This window comes from Bufo gargarizans, chromosome 2 (assembly GCF_014858855.1).
Source record: "Bufo gargarizans isolate SCDJY-AF-19 chromosome 2, ASM1485885v1, whole genome shotgun sequence".
NCBI lineage: Eukaryota > Metazoa > Chordata > Amphibia > Anura > Bufonidae > Bufo > Bufo gargarizans.
The window spans coordinates 13681510-13704094 of NC_058081.1; the positions used below are offsets into that span (position 1 = coordinate 13681510).

Here is a 22585-nt window from a genome sequence, read left to right on the forward strand (position 1 = left end):
CCGAGAGGGGGAATATAGGAAAAAAGGTGTTTTTGATTAGGAGAGGATTTTTTTATTAATATATGTGAATATTATTGTTTGGAATGAAGTATTTTACTATATGGATTGAAAACCATGTGGAAATTATTATTTGTACTGAAGTATCTGATCGAGTGGTGGCTCCCGTAACTTGGGAAGCTGGGCTATTTAAAGGGCCCCACTGCGGACATGCGCAGTTGTCGCCCCTGAGGAAGCCAGAGAGCGAAACCCGGGTCGGGCAGGAACATTACAGATTTTATTTTCGTGATATGCCTATTGTCTACCAACGTTTGTAAGTAGAATAAAACCTTTTATACCAACTACTAAGAGGGTACTATACTATTTTCCGATTGTCTAACCCTACAGAGGAGGCGGTCTGAGGAGGATCGAAGCCTTTGAGAGGAGGATAGAGGCTAATACCGTATACACACACTTGATGTTTTAAACCACGTTGTTCAATATATTTTAGGATTGTTAGTTCATTTATGCCCTTTATGGATTAAAATCCAACTCTGCGTCAACTATGTAATTTTCCATGGGAGTTTTGCCATGGATCCCCCTCCGGCATGCCACAGTCCAGGTGTTAGTCCCCTTGAAACAACTTTTCCATCACTACTGTGGCTAGAAAGAGTCCCTGTGGGTTTTAAAATTCGCCTGCCTATTTAAGTCAATGGTGGTTCACCCGGTTCCCCCGTTCGCGAACATTCTACTGGTCACAGGTTCGAATCCCAACACCTAGAGTGTCAGCTAAAGACTTACAAAAGTCTCTGGCATATGCAACATCCCTGTTAGCGAATCTACGATATGTAAAACACTAAACAAGAATGGATTTCATGGGAGGATACCACAGAGGAAACTGCTGCTGTCCCAAAAAAACATTGCTGCACATTTACAGTTTGCACAAGAGCACCTGGATGTTCCACAGAAGTACTGGCAAAATATTCTGTGGACAGATGAAACCAAAGTTGAGTTGTTTGGAAGAAACACACAACACTATGTGTGGTGAAAAAGAGGCACAGCACACCAACATCAGCACCTCATCCCAACTCTGAAGTATGGTGGTGGGGGCATCATGGTTTGGAGTTGCTTTACTGTGTCAGGGCCTGGACGGATTGTTACGGATGGAGTAGAGTTAACACTCCTGTTTTCTGAGTTATGTTATCTAATCTAAGCTAACACCTTCAATTGCTTTTTAATGACTTTTGTCTCAAGATAACGCAATGATTTAAGAAATTTGAGTTAAGAGCTGGAGCGCTAACCCTGCTACATTTGTATCATCAAAGGAAAAATGAATTCCCAAGTTTATCAAGACATTTTGCAGGAGAACTTAAGGCCATCTGTCCACCAGCTGAAGCATAGAAGTAAATCAACAACAGAATGGCTAAAACAGAAGAAAATACGCCTTCTGGAGTGGCTCAGTCAGAGTCCTGACCTCAGCCTGATTGAGATGCTGTGGCATGACCTCAAGAAAGCGATTCACACCAGACATCCCAAGAATATTGCTGAACTGAAACAGTTCTGTAAAGAGGAATGATCAAGAATTACTCTTGACTGTTGTGCATGTCTGATCTGCAACTACTGGAAATGTTTGGTTGAAGTTATTGTTGCCAAAGGAGGTTCAACCAGTTATTAAATCCAAGGGTTCACATACTTTTTCCACCTGCACGTTGAATGTTTACATGGTGTGTTCAATAAAAACAGGATAACATTAAAATCTTGTGTGTTATTAGTTTAAGCAGACTGTGATTGTCTATTGTTGTGACTTACATGAAGATCTGATCACATTTATGACAAATTTGTGCAGAAATCCATATCATTCCAAAAGGGTTCACATACTTTTTCTTGCAACTGTATACTATCCCGGTGGAGATCCCAAGTAAGAGTACCAGCTCCAAGGTGAACTCTACACTAAGATATTTGTATCAATGATACAATACACACAATTGACACAACACACATGCATTTATTTTTTTCACTATAAAAAATGTTAATGCTCCCTATCCCTATCCAACACTACCTATTCAATATGGGAATCCGGCCGACCTTTTTTAGCCAACCCCAATCAACATGGCCACACCCCCAGGGTGGATATAAAAAGACACACATATCCATATCAGGGATAATGCTAAGCCACTGAGGAAGAAGCAGCCAGCTTCGAAACGCGTCTGGCCTACAGCATTATCCCTACGAGAAACCGCATCATACCACATTAACTAGAGGAGAAGCGGTATCCACCAACAGCGCGCTTAGAAGTTCGGCCACACTCCGGTCAGGTGGGACGCCGGAAGAAAGCCACAATACTCACATCAGGCTGGGACAAACAACGCCACCACAGCACACTAACCCACAGGGGGAGAAAGAGAAGCAGAGAATACGGTAAATCGTCTGTTACTACGAGATAAGGTGAAAAACTTCCTTTATATACTTAAAGGGAACCTGTCATGTGGATATTTGATTATAATCTAACAAAATTTATACAATCATTAACTACTAAAAAGTGCCTTAGATGTATTAACTTACTGGTGTGACAGATGGTTACCTCATAATATACACACAAAGATGCCGCATGCCATAGAAACATAGAAACATAGAATGTGTCGGCAGATAAGAACCATTTGGAAGGCTATTCCATGCATCCACTACTCTCTCAGTAAAGTAATACTTCCTTATATCACTTTTAAACCTTTGCCCCTCTAATTTAAAACTGTGTCCTCTTGTGGTAGTTTTTCTTCTTTTAAATATGCTCTCCTCCTTTACCGAGTTGATTCCCTTTATGTATTTAAAAGTTTCTATCATATTCCCTCGGTCTCTTCTTTCTTCCAAGCTATACATATTAAGGTCTTTTAACCTTTCCTGGTAAGTTTTATCCTGCAATCCATGTACTAGTTTAGTAGCTCTTCTCTGAACTCTCTCTAGAATATCTATATCCTTCTGGAGATATGGCCTCCAGTACTGCGCACAATACTCCAGATGAGGTCTCACTAGTGTTCTGTACAGCGGCATAAGCACTTCACTCTTTCTACTGCTTATACCTCTCCCTATACATCCAAGCATTCTGCTGGCATTTCGTGCTGCTCTATTACATTGTCTTCCCACCTTTAAGTCTTCTGAAATAATTACTCCTAAATCCCTTTCCTCAGATACTGAGGTCAGGACTGTGTCAAATATTCTATATTCTGCCCTTGGGTTTTTACGCCCCAGGTGCATTATCTTGCACTTATCCACATTAAATTTCAGTTGCCAGAGTTCTGACCATTCTTCTAGTTTTCCTAAATCCTTTTCCATTTGGCGTTTCCCTCCAGGAACATCAACCCTGTTACATATCTTTGTGTCATCAGCAAAAAGACAAACCTTACCATCGAGGCCTTTTGCAATATCACTTATGAAGATATTAAACAAAATTGGTCCCAGTACAGATCCCTGTGGAATCCCACTGGTAACATGACCTTGTTTTGAATGTTCTCCATTGACTACAACCCTCTGTTGTCTGTCACTCAGCCACTGCCTAATCCACTCAACAATATGGGAGTCCATGCTCAATGACTGCAGTTTATTGATAAGTCTTCTATGTGGGACAGTGTCAAAAGCCTTACTAAAATCTAGATATGCGATGTCTACTGCACCTCCACCGTCTATTATTTTAGTCACCCAGTAAAAAAAATCTATAAGATTTGTTTGACATGATCTCCCTGAAGTAAACCCATGCTGTTTTTCATCTTGAAATCCATGGGATTTTAGATGTTCCACAATCCTATCCTTTAATAGGGTTTCCATTAATTTGCCTCCTATTGATGTCAGACTCACTGGTCTATAGTTGCTCGATTCCTCCCTACTACCTTTCTTGTGAATGGGCACGACATTTGCCAATTTCCAATCTTCCGGGACGACTCCTGTTACTAATGATTGGTTAAATAAATCTGTTAACGGTTTTGCCAGCTCACCACTAAGCTCTTTTAATAATTTTGGGTGTATCTCATCAGGCCCCTGTGACTTATTTGTCTTCACTTTAGACAGCAAACTTAGAACATCTTCCTCTGTAAAGACACATGCATCAAACGATTTAATAGTCATCCTTTCTAGTGGAGGTCCTTCTCCTTCTTTTTCTTTTGTAAAAACTGAACAGAAGTATTCATTAAGGCAGTCGGCTAGCCCTTTATTCTCTTCTACATACCTTCCGTCCTTTGTTTTTAATTTAGTTATTCCTTGTTTTAATTTCCTTTTTTCATTTATATATCTGAAGAATGTCTTATCCCCTTTTTTCATAGACTGAGCTAGTTTTTCTTCTGCCTGAGCTTTAGAAGTTCTTATAACTTGCTTGGCCTCTTTCTGCCTAATCTTGTAGATTTCCTTATCTTCATTGCTCTGGGTTTTTTTATAATTACAAAATGCTAGCTTTTTATTTTTAATGATTTGGGCCACTTCTGCTGAGTACCACAGTGGTCTCTTCCTTTTTTTGCTTTTACTGACAAGTCTAATGCAATTTTCTGTTGCCTTCAATAATGCACCTTTTAAGTAGTCCCCTTTCTCCTGGACTCCATGTAATCCGTTCCAGTCTGATAAGGACTCATTTATGACTAATTTCATTTTTGAAAAGTCTGTTTTTCTAAAATCTAAAACTTTTGTTTTTGTGTGGTGGGACTCTTTCACAGTTCTTATATTAAACCACACTGACTGGTGATCACTAGATCCCAAGGTTTCGCCTGCAATGACATCATATACCGAATCCCCATTTGTGAATATCAAATCCAAAATGGCCTCCCTCCGGGTTGGCTCCTCAACCATTTGTTGTAGGGATAACCCCAGTAGGGAATTTAGAATATCTGTACTCCTGGTAGAACTTGCTATTTTGGTTTTCCAGTTTATATCTGGAAGATTGAAATCTCCCATAATGATAACTTCTTCTTTCATTGTCATTTTAGCTATTTCTTCAACTAGTAGATCATCTAGTTCTTGAACTTGATCAGGTGGTCTATATATCACACCTACACGAGTTACTGCATGATTAGCAAACTGCAACGTAACCCAAACTGACTCTATGTTGGCCTCACCAACTTGCATTAGGTTAGATTTAATGCTATCTTTCACATACAGGGCCACTCCTCCTCCTTTCTTGCCTTCTCTGTCTCTTCTGTATAAAGAGTACCCTGGTATGGTTATGTCCCAGTCATTTCTTTCATTAAACCATGTCTCCGTAACAGCCACTAAATCTACATTCTCAGATGCCATTATTGACCCAAGTTCATTGATTTTTTTACCTAAACTGCGAGCATTTGTAGAGAGGACTCGGAGCTTATCATTTCTTACCCTCTGTGCTTCTGACCTGTTCTGGCATTGTTTCGGGGGGCAATTGGACTCTTTTATTTTCACTCTTTTGCCCCCCCCCCTTCCTAGTTTAAATACTCTTTCGCAAATTCTTGGAGTTGTTCACTAAGTACATTTGTTCCTTTGAGAAAGATGCAAACCATCTTTTTTGTACAGTTCCTTTCTATTCCAAGTAGAGCTATTATGAGAAACAAAGCCAAATCCTTGCTCTTGACACCATTTACCAAGCCATATGTTGAACTCCTTTATGCCCCTCTGCCTATCATTCTGAACATTATGCACAGGCAGAACTTCAGAAAATGAAATGGTGGATGCAAAATCCTGTACGTCATTACCAAGTGTGATAAAAGATTTTTTCACCTCTGACACTTCATTGCAAGCCAGGTCATTTGTCCCTAGATGGACAAGAACATCCACGTCCCCTTTCTGCTTTGCTTGCTTAACAATATTAATAATACGTCTTCTATCTCTTCTAGCAGTAGCCCCAGGGAGACATCTCACAAAACCATTTTCTTTAAGCTCCACACTTCTTATGATTGAATCACCCAGCAACAGCTGCTTCCTTTGAGACTTCACTTTATCTTTTTTGTCCTTGGCTGCAGTCTTGCATACATTAGGCATAGGAGTCGATGGTTTCTCACCCTCTGTGCTTGAGTCCATATCCATGTTGTCCTTACATTCTGAGAGTGCTGAAAATGAATTATGGAGAATCACCGACTGTGGGACATGTCTTCTATCCACCACTCTAAGTCTTCCAGAACCTACAGTAACCCATCTGCCATTTCTGGGGGTCCTCTGTGGCAGTGGCATTGCAGCAGTCCTAGCTGGAGTTTGTTTAACAGATAATTTAAATATCTCAGATTTCAAAAATGCATATTTCCTGCTGCAGTAAGGAGAACTGTCTACAGATCAGACAGCATCCGAATCTCCAAAGAGTGGAACATGAAATAAATGCACAACAATTCCTGCACTGAACCAAGTCTGCCATTTTAAAGAGGAGAAAGAAAAAAAAAAGAATAAAAATTTGTCAATTTAAATCAAACAAATCTTACATTTTTTTTGTATTGTTTCCACCTTCCAGCCTACCTCCTGACTATCTCCTGCAATATCTCTTCACTGTACTTAATGTAGTACTTGAAGGTAGAACTTGCAGCTAATGAATTAGGCCAGCTAATGAGTCTGTCTCTATATATACACACACTCCTTCACAAGCTCCTCCCCCAGCAACAAATGTAACACCTCAATGAGCTAGGGTCATTAGCAAACGCACAATAGCAAACACCTGACCAAATTCCTTACCTCTTCTCAAGCAATGGTTAGCAAAAGAACACACAGATGAGCCAGTTGCAAACTCCAAGCCAATCTCTTGCCGCATGCTGATGAGCTATAGCCACTCCCCTGCCCACCTGCTGCTGATTCCTATGGATACAAACTGTCACTCAGCAGCAGGTGGGCGGGGAGAGTCAGGAGCTCATGAATATTCATGACTCATCATTATCAGCTGGAGCTTTTCAATACAAGATGTTGGCAGATTGACTGGGTCAATTATAGAAAGTGACCCAGCATTTTGCTAAGCGAATCAGTCACTAATTTATGTTGCCTTTAGTTAGGACACCATAAAACTGGTGACAGGTTCCCTTTAAAGGCTCCCCGCAAACCACAAAAAGATCCAGAGAAATACAGTGAATCACAGGGGACATACCTAGGTTAAACACCCAGAGAACGGCACCCACCCAACTTCTCAAAGCTGGTACTCTTACTTGGGATCTCCACCGGGATAGTATATATGAATGAACTATACCCACAAGACTATATTTAATCAGACCTTTTACCATTTTTGGACCACTCTTCATTTTTACTTTTTCATTTTTATCTATTTTTTTATTTTTTAAACAAATCTTTTAATCATATTCTTTTTCTTTAACTTTTTAACCTATTTTCAGAAATCATGTGAATTGGATGTCCTAATAACTACAAACCGGATTCCCAAAAAGTTGGGACACCTTACAAATCGTGAATAAAAACTGAATGCAATGATGTGGAGATGGCAAATGTCAATATCTTATTTGTAATAGAACGTAGATGACAGATCGAACGTTTAATCCGAGTAAATGTATCATTTTAAAGGAAAAATACGTTGATTCAAAATTTTACGGTGTCAACAAATCCCCAAAAAGTTGGGACAAGTAGCAATAAGAGCACTAATTAGGTCAATTGGCAACATGATTGGGTATAAAAAGAGCTTCTCAGAGTGGCAGTGTCTCTCAGAAGCCAAGATGGGTAGAGGATCACCAATTCCCACAATGTTGCGCATAAAGATAGTGGAGCAATATCAGAAAGGTGTTACCCAGCGAAAAATTGCAAAGACTTTGCATCTATCATCATCAACTGTGCATAACATCATCCGAAGATTCTGAGAATCTGGAACAATCTCTGTGTGTAAGGGTCAAGGCGGTAAAACCATACTGGATGCCCATGATCTCCGGGCCGTTAAACGACACTGCACCACAAACAGGAATGCTACTGTAAAGGAAATCACAGAATGGGCTCAGGAATACTTCCAGAAACCATTGTCAGTGAACACAATCCACCGTGTCATCCGCCGTTGCCAGCTGAAACTCTACAGTGCAAAGAAGAAGCCATTTCCAAGCAAGATCCACAAGCTCAGGTGTTTTCACTGGGCCAGGGATCATTTAAAATGGAGTGTGACAAAATGAAAGACTGTTCTGTGGTCAGACGAGTCACGATTCGAAGTTCTTTTTGGAAATCTGGGACGCCATGTCATCCGGACCAAAGAGGACAAGGACAACCCAAGTTGTTATCAACGCTCAGTTCAGAAGCCTGCATCTCTGATGGTATGGGGTTGCATGAGTGCGTGTGGCATGGGCAGCTTGCATGTCTGGAAAGGCACCATCAATGCACAAAAATATATTCAGGTTCTAGAACAACATATGCTTCCATCCAGACGTCATTTCTTTCAGGGAAGACCCTGCATTTTTCAACAAGATAATGCCAGACCACATTCTGCATCAATCACAACATCATGGCTGCGTAGGAGAAGGATCCGGGTACTGAAATGGCCAGTCTGCAGTCCAGATCTTTCACCTATAGAGAACATTTGGCGCATCATAAAGAGGAAGGTGAAACAAAGAAGGCCCAAGATGATTAAACAGTTAGAAGCCTGTATTAGACAAGAATGGGAGAGCATTCCTATTTCTAAACTTGAGAAACTGGTCTCCTCGGTCCCCAGATGTCTGTTGAGTGTTGTAAGAAGAAGGGGAGATGCCACACAGTGGTGAAAATGGCCTTGTCCCAACTTTTTGGGGATTTGTTGACACCATGAAATTCTGATTCAACATATTTTTCCCTTAAAATTGTACATTTTCTCAGTTTAAACTTTTGTTCCGTGATTTATGTTCTATTCTGAATAAAATATTAGAAGTTGGCACCTCCACATCATTGTATTCAGTTTTTATTCACGATTTGTATAGTGTCCCAACTCTTTTGGAATCCGGTTTGTAAATCAATATATATTTTTATATGATATATTGTCTCAGTGCACACTGTATTCAAACACCACATTGACCTATAGAAACACCTCTCTGCAGCTTCAGGTGATAGAGTGCCTGTACCACTCCATATACAGTAGTGAGTTCTAGTCTACCCCTCAAGGGGAAAGGTTGTGTTTCTAGCTTGCCCCCTGCTGGGGAAGAAAGCAGGCCTCGTCCTGTTTGGACAGGCCCTGCCTGTAAGTTTCTACATAGATGCATGTCCCCTCCTGGGGTTGCATTGCCTAAAAGCCAAGCTAAGGAAGCTTGAAGCCAGGAATAAGTTTTCCTAGGATTACTGTGAGAGTCAGACTGCAGAAAGCTAAGTTGCAGCGTACAACAGAAAGCTAAAGGAAAAGTTCCTATTTAGGCCAGCCAACATAGCAGAGCTGAAAGAGTTCAAATATAGCAGTGCTAAGAGTGTTTGCCTGCCAGAACTTTATGCCAAAGCTTGCTGGAAACCAAGACCAAGTCTGTATATTGTTTGGATTACCGTTTACCTAGGTAAAGCTGTATTGGAACTATATACAAAGTCTGGACTCAATAATTTCTTCATCATCCAAGTAAACTACCCCTTTTGCACTGCAATGGATGACCACGTCTGGGATTAAAGAGTATCCAGGTAGAAGCACCCTGACACATGCTTAAAACATCTACAGAGACATTACAGGCCCACTTACACCACTGTGGCATTCCAACCCTGGGTATCAACACTATCATACATAAAGGGGACTCCATGCCCTTGTTGCTTTAATGCAACTGGCATCACGACTACTTTCTCTAAAAGAGGGACATACAGTACAGACCAATAACAGTAGTAAGTTTGGACACACCTTCTCATTCAAAGAGTTTTCTTTATTTTCATGACTATGAAAATTGTAGATTCACACTGAAGGCATCTAAACTATGAATTAACACATGTGGAATTATATACTTATCAAAGAAGTATGAAACAACTGAAAATATGTCATATTCTAGGTTCTTCAAAGTAGCCACTTTTTGCTTTGATTACTGCTTTGCACACTCTTGGCATTCTCTTGATGAGCTTCAAGAGGTAGTCACCTGAAATGGTCTTCCAACAGTCTTGAAGGAGTTCCCAGAGATGCTTCGCATTTGTTGGCCCTTTTGCCTTCACTCTGCGGTCCAGCTCACTCCAAACCATCTCGATTGGGTTTAGGTCCGGTGACTGTGGAGGCCCGGTCATCTGGCGCAGCACCCCATCACTCTCCTTCATAGTCAAATAGCCCTTACACAGCCTGGAGGTGTGTTTGGGGTCATTGTCCTGTTGAAAAATAAATGATGGTCCAACTAAACGCAAACCGGATGGAATAGCATGCCGCTGCAAGATGCTGTGGTAGCCTTGCTGGTTCAGTATGCCTTCAATTTTGAATAAATCCCCAACAGTGTCACCTGCAAAGCACCCCCACACCATCACACCTCCTCCTCCATGCTTCACGGTGGGAACCAGGCATGTAGAGTCCATCCGTTCACCTTTTCTGCATCACACAAAGACACAGTGGTTGGAACCAAAGATCTCAAATTTGGACTCATCAGACCAAAGCACAGATTTCCACTGGTCTAATGTCCATTCCTTGTGTTCTTTAGCCCAAACAAGTCTCTTCTGCTTGTTGCCTGTCCTTAGCAGTGGTTTCCTAGCAGATATTCTACCATGAAGGCCTGATTCACACAGTCTCCTCTTAACAGTTGTTCTAGAGATGTGTCTGCTGCTAGAACTCTGTGTGGCATTGACCTGGTCTCTAATCTGAGCTGCTTTTAACCTGCGATTTCTGAGGCTGGCGACTCAGATGAACTTATCCTCCGCAGCAGAGGTGACTCTTGGTCTTCTTTTCCTGGGGCGGTCCGTATGTGAGCCAGTTTCTTTGTAGCGCTTGATGGTTTTTGTGACTGCACTTGGGGACACTTTCAAAGTTTTCCCAATTTTTCGGACTGACTGACCTTGGTTTCTTAAAGTAATGATGGCCACTCGTTTTTCTTTACTTAGCTGCTTTTTTCTTGCCATAATACAAATTCTAACAGTCTATTCAGTAGGACTATCAGCTGTGTATCCACCTGACTTCTCCACAACGCAACTGATGGTCCCAACCCCATTTATAAGGCAAGAAATCCAACTTATTAAACCTGACAGGTAGAGATGTCCCGAACTATTCGCCGGCGAATAGTTCCCGGTGAACATAGCTTGTTCGCGTTCGCCGCGGCGGGCGAACATATGCGATGTTCGGTCCGCCCCCTATACATCATCATTGAGAAAACTTTGACCCTGTACCTCACAATCAGCAGACACATTCCAGCCAATCAGCATACCCTCCCTCCCAGACCCTCCCACCTCCTATCAAATAGCAAGGACAGCATCCATCTTAGGGACAGCATCCATCTTAGATTCATTCTGAAGCTGCAGTGTCACAAATTTGACTAAGTTGTAATCGCAATGCAATTAATACAGGTTATATTAATCGCATTGCGAATTCAACTTAGAGCTGCTGGGTTACTAATGGTTACAGTGGCGTTGCTATGGCTAGTGTCTCCCGGTGCGGTAGAAAATGGTGTCACCCCTGCCCCCCCCCGAAGCCATAATAAAGAGAAAAAAAAAGAAGTCACTAAGTCAGCTCCAATCAGATATCTGCATAGACCCAGAGTCTTGGTCTACGTGCAGATATCTGATTGGAGCTGACTTCTTATTTTCTCTTTTGCACATAAACGTTTAAACTATATTCCTTAGTAAAAATGACCAGTCCACACCATGTGGGTCTATATTTATGAGGCCCCCCCTGAGCAAAGATTAGTAAATGTGGCCGGGTGGCCCCAGCCCACAGTTCAACCCAACCCCTTATGTCTCCTGGCCTGGGTCCGTCTCTTTAATAATCCACAGTAATTTATGAATGGGGTTAGGTTATTAACTTATTATTATTGGGGTATTTTTAAAATAATTTGGTCTATAAAGTCAGAGCCGCTCTACCTACCTCCTCCTCCCGGCACCAGAGACTCCTGCAGGGCAGCTGCTGCGGCGCCCCACCGCTCACCAGGCTGCAGTGAGTCACACCCCCGCCCCCCTTTACCACGTGACAGTGCGACCAATACAACTATTCCCTTACGTCCTACCAGCAGCACAGATGGGGTTAACTGCCCCCCGTGGACTGGTAGGACCGGCGGAATTTTTAATGAGCCCAAAGACCTAAACCAATAAAAGAACTCCAGCTCCCTTAAAGGGAGGGGTTCATCCCCCAGCCCACCGTGTTTTTTTCTGTCCTTTGGACAGGTGGACTGGCGAGTCTTCTCCCTGGTTTATTTATTTTAGACAGGGTGTTTTGGGACGTTAGTGTGACCTGAGAAGGTCTCCTTTGTCCCCTATGGGGGATGCGCTTATTTTTTTGCGCCCCATTGCAGTGTGGTTTCACCTGCTCACAGCTCGTCCCTCCGTCTTCTCCCCTGCGATAGCCGGCAGCGCTCCGAAGCTTGCCTGGGCGCCGCCATAACCGGAAGTGACGCGGACCTAGCCGCGACGTCACTTCCGGTTTCCCCGGCGTCTGCCGAACGGGGTTCGGCTGTTGTTTTTCTTATGCGCAGGGGGGAATAGGTGATGGGGGGACACTCTCACTTAGGCTTAGGCCTTCTTTTCCCCTTTTTAACAAGGGAAGGCTGTTTTGTATAGCTGTTTCAGGGGGAGGTTTTAAAGCCCTGAGCTTCACCACTCCCCTGGGCGGAGCTATCCTATTTAAGCTCCTTGATTCCCTCAGTCGGTCTCTGGCTGCGCTGCTTTAACAAGCTAGCTCCAGAGTCTCCTGTCATTTGTGAGACATTGCCTTCAGACCGGTCTTTTTTGCTTTAACAGCTATCTTTGCTCTCTCCTCTGGTTCGTGCTAATCTGGAGGTTTTTTTTCTTTATTTCCATTTTTTTATGATGTTAAAATTTCTCTCCTTTTGTTTCCTTGTAGCTATGGCCTCTCCTGCAGAGCCCGATCAGCCACGGAAATTAGCCGCCAAGAGGAGACACCTGGCTTGCTATGATTGCAATACGCCTCTTGAGGACAGCTGCCCATTTTCCAGATGTAACAGCTGTCGTTCCGCCACTGCTACTGAGCCTTCAATGCAGGATATGTACCAGTGGGCTAAGACTTATGTCGACGACTCCATCAAGGGGGTCGTAAGTCTCCTTAACGAGAGACTACCCGTTCCCTCCCATATACCTATGGAGGTGCCCGCCCCCACCGATAGGCCTATGCCCCTTTCTGTGGGGTCATCTTCCTCGGATGAGGAAGAAGCGACTTCTGGCTTCTTTCCGCCGGAAAAGACCCAGAAGCTTCTAAGGTCCATCAGGTCGGGGGACCATGATGTTGACGTAGGGGAGTCTTCCGATCCCGCCTGCCGGACCCAGCGGGTCTTTAGGGCAGATGAGACCCTTCTCTCTGTGATGCGCACGGAGTGGAAAAAGCCAGAAAAAGGCCCAGTCCTTACCAGGAAGTTCAAACAAATGTTTCCTATGGCTATACCCTTAGTGGAATCATGGGGTTCCATTCCTAAGGTGGACATGGCGATTGCCAAGTTGTCCAGGCGCACTCTGGTCCCTGCAGATGATGGGTCTAGCCTGCAGGACCCCCTAGATAGGAGGGCAGAGTGCACCCTCAGAAGAGGTTACTCGGCGGCCGCAGCCTCGGCCTCGACTTCTATTGCTGCCACAGAGGTCTCCTCCTTCCTCAGAACCAAGCTGAACCAGATCCAGACGGATGTTGACCAGAGTGTCTCTCGGGATGATATCCTCGCTGCCTTTAAGTCCGTCAACCTGGCCATGGATTTTCTCTGTGACACAGCTCAACTCCAATTAAAATTGGCGGCCAAGACTATGGCTTTAGTGTCTGCCGCCAGGAGACCTCTGTGGCTCAAACCGTGGAACGCGGATAACGCGTCCAAATACAACCTCTGTGGGCTCCCCTTTGAACCGAATCGTCTATTCGGATCTGAGCTAGACACCATTATGGAGGGTCTATCAGACAAAAAGGGGAAGAGCCTTTCCCAACAGCCCTTTCGAGGCAGGGGAAGACAAGCCCGCGGAGGCCGACCAGGACAGCAGGGACGTAAGGATTGGGGGGGACCGCCTAGAAAGTTTTCTAGGCGTTCCCGCAAACCCACCAGGGAGGCAAAGCCCTCCTGACTATGGGCCTCTCAGAGGCTCTTGGATAAACCCTGCTATCCCTGCCGTTACGCCTCTGGATTTTCCCGTACCCCTCCCCCACCTTTCTGTGGGGGGGGCGTCTTCTCCACTTCAGCCACGTATGGGCCCAGGAAATCCGGGACCCCTGGGTCCAAAATATAGTAGCCGTCGGCTATCTAATAGACCTTATTTCTTCCCCCCCAGGAAGATTCATTGCCACACGCAGTTTTTTGCCAACCAGGCAAAGGGTCTTGGAAGCCTATATCCAAGACTACCTTTCCAAGGGAGCCCTGGAGGAGGTACCGGCAGGGGAGAAGGGTCTAGGGATTTATTCTCCAGTTTTCCTGGTACCCAAAAAGACAGGAGATCTTCGGATGATTATAGATTTGAGATTTCTCAATCGTTTCATAAGGAGGACCAGGTTCCGTATGGAAACCATAAGGTCAGTCAGCCACCTCCTCAATCCTGGGGATGTGATGGCTACTCTGGACCTCAAAGATGCTTACCTCCACATCCCGATCCATCCTTCCTCCCGGAAGTTTCTCAGGATCGCGGTCCAGATATCAGGAGTGTGCAAACATTTCCAGTTTGCCGCCCTTCCTTTCGGAATCTCGTCTGCCCCCCTGATCTTCACCAAGGTGGTAGTATCGGTTGTGGCAGCATTGAGACTCCAAGGTCTGACCATTGTCCCTTACCTGGACGACTGGCTTCTTTTAGCCCCTTCAGTCCCGCTACTTTCCCACCATCTTCATGTCGCAATTTCTTTTCTGCTCCGCCTAGGCTGGATAGTCAACTGGTCGAAGTCGAACGTGAGCCCTTCGACTTCTATCCATTATCTGGGATTCATAATCGACTCTCTGCAGATGTCCCTCCAGTTGACACCGGAAAGAAGAATGCGGATTCAGGACCTGGCAAGGTTCCTTTATGTACCACGACGAGTCTCCATACGGACCCTCATGAAGATGGTGGGGCTCATGTCAGCGGCTGCGGATGCAGTCCCTTGGGCTTTATGGCACCTCCGACCTCTTCAATCGGAGGTCTTAAGCAAATGGAACGGCAGCCCCAAGGGGCTAGATTCCCTGTGCTCCCTATCCAACCAAACCCGGAATTCCCTCAGATGGTGGTTCCATCTACCAGAAGGGAAGTCTATGACCCAACCAGCTTGGCTCATATTGACCACGGACGCGTCCCTTGTAGGCTGGGGCGCTCATCTAGACGGGTCCCCAGTTCGGGGATCCTGGTCTCCTCAGGAGCGGCATCTTTCTTCAAACCTCCGCGAGATGCGTGCTATCCGGCTAGCCCTCCTTCACTTCGCCCCTTGGATCCGGGGCAAAGCAGTGAAAGTCCAGTCAGACAATATGACTGCCGTGCTTTATATAAACAAGCAGGGAGGCACAAGATCCATACCCCTTCTTTTAGAGATTGGGGTAATTCTTCGGTGGGCAGAGCTGAACCTATCCCATCTATCCGCCACTCACATCAGAGGCTCCCTCAATGTCATCGCGGACCGCCTAAGTCGCGGCCTACCGACCATGGAATGGTCATTACATCCGGAGATCTTCAAACAATTAGTCCTCAGGTGGGGGATGCCAGAGGTGGATCTCATGGCAACCAAGTTCAACGCCAAGGTACAGAGGTTCTGTTCCCTTTACAGGGAGGACAACCCCCTGGCGATAGATGCTCTGACAATACCGTGGAGGTTCAGGCTGGCGTACATCTTCCCTCCCTTTTCCATGATTCCGAGGGTATTGATGAAAATCCGTCAGGATCAGGCCTCGGTAATAGCCATCATACCGTTTTGGCCCAGGAGATCCTGGTTTACCCAGCTCATTCAGATGAGTCGGGGACAATATTGGAGACTCCCCCCGGAGCAGACCCTGGTGTCGTGGGACACTCATCTCTGCCCAGATCTGCACAGATTCAACCTGACAGCCTGGAGGTTGACCAGTCCTTTCCCAGAGTAGAAGGGCTCTCTGAGTCGGTCCTGAGAACATTATCGCATTCCAGAGCAGAGTCTACCAGAAAGGCCTACTCCCGGATTATGAGGATCTTCACCTCTTGGTGTAGCTCCAATCAGGTGGCGTTTGCAGATCCGCCCCTCGCAGCGATCCTACAGTTCCTTCAGGATGGGATAGACAGAGGTCTCTCCCCTTCTACCCTGAAGGTCCAAGTATTTGCCATCTCGGCCTGTCTTAACAGACCATATTCTCGGGACCCGCTCATCAAGCGCTTCCTTAAAGGAGCGGAAAGATTGAAGCCTACAATACTGAGACCCGTTCCTCAATGGGATTTGTCAGTTGTTCTTAGGGGGCTAGCATCTCCCCCCTTTGAACCCTTGGAGGAGGCAAGTTTTAAATTCTTAACACTTAAGATGGTTTTTCTTCTGGCCATAACTTCGGCCAAAAGAGTTTCGGAGCTTCAAGCTTTCTCCGCGTTATACCCTTATACCATGTTTTTACAAGATAGGGTCCTTTTGAAATTTCTACCTTACTTTAGACCTAAGGTTTCTACCTTTCAAAATATTAATCAGGTAGTCTCTCTTCCTGTATTACTCTCTGCCTCCTCCCCAGATGCTCCTGTCCGACATCCACTGGACATAGCTAGATGCCTTCAGATCTATGTGGATAGATCCAAAGAGTTCAGGATGGATGAAAATCTCTTTATCCTGTTTGCCGGTAAGTCAAAAGGCCGTAAAGCGTCTAAGACGACCATTAGTCGCTGGGTTAAGGAAGCCATTAGGGAAGCCTTCATTTCCCAAGCCTTAGATCCTCCGGAGTTTGTGAGGACCCATTCTACAAGGGCCGTAGCTACCTCTGTGACGGAAAGAAATCTTTTCCCCCTAGAGTTGATCTGCAAGGCAGCTTCCTGGAGCTCGGAGTCTACCTTCATCTCCCATTATAGGATCGATGCTAGGATATCTGAGTTCTCGGCCTTTGGGCAGACAGTCCTTACTTCTGCCGAGCATGAGGACCCTCCCTAGGGGATTCTTCTTGCTATCTCCCCATCTGTGCTGCTGGTAGGACGTAAGGGAATCGTTAATTTCTAACGATAATTTGTTTTCCCTTAGTCCTAACAGCAGCACACAAATTTCCCGACCTAAAGTACTTTTTTTCTTGTGACATACACGGTGGGCTGGGGGATGAACCCCTCCCTTTAAGGGAGCTGGAGTTCTTTTATTGGTTTAGGTCTTTGGGCTCATTAAAAATTCCGCCGGTCCTACCAGTCCACGGGGGGGCAGTTAACCCCATCTGTGCTGCTGTTAGGACTAAGGGAAAACAAATTATCGTTAGAAATTAACGATTATGAACTCAGACCTAAGTTGTAATCGCAATGCGAATTCAACTTAGAGCTGGGTTCCTAATGGTTGTATTGCTAGAATATAACGAAGATTGAGAATATAGTGCTATATCCGTTATATTCGTCAATTCTAGCAATACAACCATTAGGAACTCAGATCTAAGTTGTAATCACAATGCGATTAGTGTTAAGCAAAATACTAGTATTTTGCTGTATTTGTGAGAGGAGAGGCTGATTACATGGCTACTTACTTGCACCTGTGAGGCCAGGCTGGTTGGGTACTAGGCTATTTATAGGCTCCTGTAGGCCTAGGCTGACGACGGTTCAGCTGATTTCACTACCTGTAAGTCAGCTCTAGGATACAGCAGCATGGTGTGGAGGCTCCTTACGGCTGGGCGCTGGTATTCACGGTAGGATCGGAGTGGTTTGCACGGGACCAACGCTGCGGTCCGCGACATGTAGCGCTCTGAGATGTAGCAGAGTCGGGCGCTAAACGGTTGAATGAGGGTTGTTAGTTGGTTCAAGTCATGCACGCTGTGTTTTTATATCAATGGTAAGAGGAAAAAAATAAAATAAAAAATAAATGCTGTGGTATTGCACTTGATGGCATGGTGCCTACAGGGTGGCATGCGATGCGCAGTACTCTGGTTCAAAGCAGAGTGGGGTGCTAACGGTCTAGTGAATGCCCGGCTGTCTAGGGGCTCGTTGGGGGTCATTGCATATAGTTGTTGGCCTAGCAGGCGCCTGGTGTAGGTATGGTCGCAGGTTTCCTCTATTAGAAAAAAATAAATAAAAAATGTGTGTTTTTAACATGTGGGGGCACATCCGTAGCCGACGCCAAACATTCAAGGAGTTGGGGCATGTATACCAGGGGTCTCTATGTGGGGATCCATGCAGATCAATCGAGGCGCCCGCATTTGAGTTCTGATGCTCCTGTAGGTAAGAGTGGTTTATCTATAAACTGTATGTTATGGGCACGCATGTATCAGCGGTTCTGGGCTGGGGTATAGGTTCATTATATGTTGCCTTATTGTCGTTGCTCCAAGGTTCATGTTCATACACGTTTGTGTTTTTTGGGTGGTGCTGTGGTGACCATCCCTGAGATAAAAAAAAAACCTGCAGCATTATGTGGGGGCGTTACCTTCAAAGCTATGTCCATGTGTCTGCATTTACAATTTATACTCTGTTCACCACTAGAGCTGCGTTCATGTGTTGCTGTTGCATCACATTGATACCCTGTCATTTCAGATTGCATTCACAGCTGCGTTATACCGGGCTCTTCATGCTCACAGCTGGGCCCATACCATGTTTTAGGCACTACTCACATCCAAAGCTGCGTTCACCCACCTGTTCATACATCACTTCGGCTTCCACTTAAGGCCGCATTTTCCTTTTCATTGCTACATCATGGTTACTCAGTATTTTCTCTGGGGCAGTCAGTGCACCGCTCTGATACCGTTCTCCTAATGAACATAGCTGCTTTCCTTCAGGTTTACGTTTCTTCCCTCGCTGGCACCTGGCCCCGCCATTAGGGTCTCTCGCGCCTGGCAGTTAATAAGTCCTGTCACGACTACAGGCGATTACGAAATCCTGTCACGACTACAGGTTAATAAGTCCTGTCACGACTACAGGCGATTACGTCCCGATCCATTATCAGAGTTAAGCGGCATATGCCATCCTCTAAGTTTTTGGGTCCTTTATTAATAATAAGAAATAATTTAAGCAGTGGCCGGGGGGATAAGTATAGGTGTAGTATTTGCTACCAGCAATAGTTGGTGTCCGAGCAGAGCCCTTAGCGAATGGTTGGACTTCATTAAGTCTTCCATCACATTCACCATTGTTATTTCAGTCGGCAGCTCCCGGGTTCAGACCTTCTTGTAATATGTTCATATGTTCGTCAACATAGGGGTAAATCGTTTCTGACTACCGACCGCTCTTTCAAAACATCAATTTTAGCTACCTCCAAAAACAACGATAGAAGTCGCTGATATGTACGGTACATTCCGCATCTTCATCGGGTAGAGTTTTCGGCGTTCAAAGCGGGTATCGTAATGGTATGTATATATTTACTCTAAATAAGGTCTATGCTTTTTGGCCCCTTTAGGCTCCCCTACAGCAGCAGTTACGGCACAATTCTACTGCTTGTTGAAGTTAGGGTTAGATAGGTTAGGGACACCTTTCTGATAGCCGATCCGAACACAAGTGTTAAGCAAAATACTAGTATTTTGCTGTATTTGTGAGAGGAGAGGCTGATTACATGGCTACTTACTTGCACCTGTGAGGCCAGGCTGGTTGGGTACTAGGCTATTTATAGGCTCCTGTAGGCCTAGGCTGACGACGGTTCAGCTGATTTCACCCACCCACCCACGCCATCTTACAGTCACTTCATATAGGGGTGGCCCCCTTTAGGCTGCCCTACAGCAGCAGTTACGGCACAATTCTACTGCTTGTTGAAGTTAGGGTTAGATAGGTTAGGGACACCTTTCTGATAGCCGATCCGAACACAAATGCAGGTTATATTAATCGCTTTGCAAATTCAACTAACCACACTCTGCGTCAACTATGTAATTTTCCATGGGAGTTTTGCCATGGATCCCCCTCCGGCATGCCACAGTCCAGGTGTTAGTCCCCTTAAAACAACTTTTCCATCACTATTGTGGCCAGAAAGAGTCCCTGTGGGTTTTAAAATTCGCCTGCCTATTGAAGTCTATGGCGGTTCGCCCGTTCGCGAACATCTGTGGAAATTTGCGTGAAAAACACACCAAAACTGAGAGTACACTAAATGCAATCGCAGACAAAACTGCGCTTTTGTTAAAAGCCAAAGTTTTTTTTTTTCCTGAACAGATCCAGACACAATCTATATAATTCTTGTGAAAGAAGCCATAGTGTTATATTGCATGACACGCACACATGAAAAATGAACAGAAACAACAATCATACAAATGTTAGGTTCAGATTCAGAATAATTTAAAGATATTGTCTAAGATCATAACAAACTGTGGGCAAAGGCAGGTAATGGTATAAAATAGCAAAGAAAGAACCACAATGACAGTTGTGACCACTGTGGCCAATCACTGGCCTCGGCATTACCACTTCCTGCCTTTGCCCTAATGTGGTATCATCTCAGAAATCTCCATTTGTAAGGCCTCTTTCACACTTGCGTTGTCCGGATCCGGCGTGTACTCCACTTGCCGGAATTACACGCCGGATCCGGAAAAACGCAAGTGTACTGAAAGCATTTGAAGACGGATCCGTCTTCAAAATGCGTTCAGTGTTACTATGGCACCCAGGACGCTATTAAAGTCCTGGTTGCCATAGTAGTAGTGGGGAGCGGGGGAGCAGTATACTTACCATCCGTGCGGCTCCCGGGGCGCTCCAGAGTGACGTCAGAGCGCCCCATGCGCATGGATGACGTGCCATGCGATCACGTCATCCATGCGAGTGGGGCGCCCTGACGTCACTCTGGAGCGCCCCGGGAGCCGCACGGACGGTAAGTATGCTGCTCCCCGCTACACTTTACCATGGCTGCCAGGACTTTAGCGTCCCGGCAGCCATGGTAACCATTGAGAAAAAGCTAAACGTCGGATCCGGCAATGCGCCGAAACAACGTTTAGCTTAAGGCCGGATCCGGATCAATGCCTTTCAATGGGCATTAATTCCGGATCCGGCCTTGCTGCAAGTCTTCAGGATTTTTGGCCGGAGCAAAAAGCGCAGCATGCTGCGGTGTTTTCTCCGGCCAAAAAACGTTCCGTTCCGGAACTGAAGACATCCTGATGCATCCTGAAAAGATTTCACTCCATTCAGAATGCATTAGGATAAAACTGATCAGGATTCTTCCGGCATAGAGCCCCGACGACGGAACTCTATGCCGGAAGAAAAGAACGCAAGTGTGAAAGAGCCCTAAGGCTGAGAGATTTAGGCTACCATATTCCATATCTAGTGGATGTCATAGTCTTATGTCTAATAATCTGGTCTTAAATTTTTTAAAAAAAATCCCAGCCTGGATTAATGTTATTAGATGTTTCCTTTAATTTCTTATTCTACTTGCAGACAAATCTGACTGTGGTCACAGAGTTTCTCCTCTTAGGATTTCAAGGCAGCCAACTTTTGAGAAATCTTTTATTTCTTCTGTTCCTTGTTGTTTTTGTTGCCACAATATGTGAGAACCTCCTGATCATCATCCTGGTGTCCACCACCAAGAAGCTCCACACCCCAATGTACTTCTTCATCTCACAACTGTCCATCAGTGACATCTTATTATCCACAAATATTGTCCCCAACCTGCTGTACATCCTACTGAATAATGGAGGAACCGTCAGTTTTATTGGTTGTATGACTCAGTTTTATTTTTTTGATTGCACTGAAGTATTAGAGTGTTTTCTTTTCGCTGTGATGTCTTATGACAGATATGTGGCCATCTGTAATCCCCTCCGTTACACCTCCATCATGACAAATAGATTTTCTGTTGCAGCAATCATTATTAGTTGGTTGATGGGTAATGGTATTTCATTCATTGCTACCATAACATCATCAAAACTAAACTTTTGTGGGTCAAATATCATCGACCATATATTCTGTGACCTTGTCCCCTTACTAGACCTGTCCTGTTCTGACACCTTCTCTGTTCACTTGGAGATTTTTGTTTTAGGAGCTCCAACTGTAATGGTTCCAACCTCAATCATTGTAGTGTCTTATATTTACATTGTTATATCAGTCTTAAGGATCCCATCCAGTACTGGTAGACAGAAAGCCTTCTCCACCTGTAGCTCCCACCTCATTGTGGTCTCCATTTTTTACGGGACTATATTAAGTGTTTACGTATTCCCTAAGAGAGAACAAACTTGGGTCACTAGTAAGATCCTCTCTCTGCTGTATACTGTATTTACTCCATTTATTAACCCCATTATATACAGTCTGAGGAATAAAGACATTAAGAAAGCCGCACAGCAAACATTACATAAACTCATATCCCGTAATAAACATTAATACACATTTAGAGACAAGCAAATCACTAAAAATTTTAATTGTTTAACCAATTTGATTTGAGTGCAAATTGACTCTACCCAAATCAAAAGTGCTCTGACTGGCCTGAAAATTTTACACTAGTGTTGAATGAGCATGCTCGGCACATGGCGGTACTCGTCTGAGTACTGCATGTGCTCGAGCTCCATGCTCGAGTCTCCTCCCCGCAGGTGTCTTGGCTGCTATACAACCAATAAACGTGCAGGTAAGTAAT

At 44.7% G+C, this 22585-nt stretch overlaps 1 protein-coding gene across 1 annotated transcript in view; it reads left to right on the plus strand.

The window, feature by feature from the left end:
• Positions 1-22335, plus strand: part of LOC122925464 (olfactory receptor 1468-like) — a 93051-nt gene extending 70716 nt beyond the window's left edge. Inside the window, exons 3-4 of the mRNA XM_044276821.1 lie at positions 12839-13047; positions 21400-22335. Of these exons, the coding sequence (XP_044132756.1) occupies positions 12839-13047; positions 21400-22335 (1145 nt within the window). The remainder of the gene's footprint in view (positions 1-12838; positions 13048-21399) is intronic.
• The last annotated feature ends 250 nt before the right edge of the window (positions 22336-22585 follow it).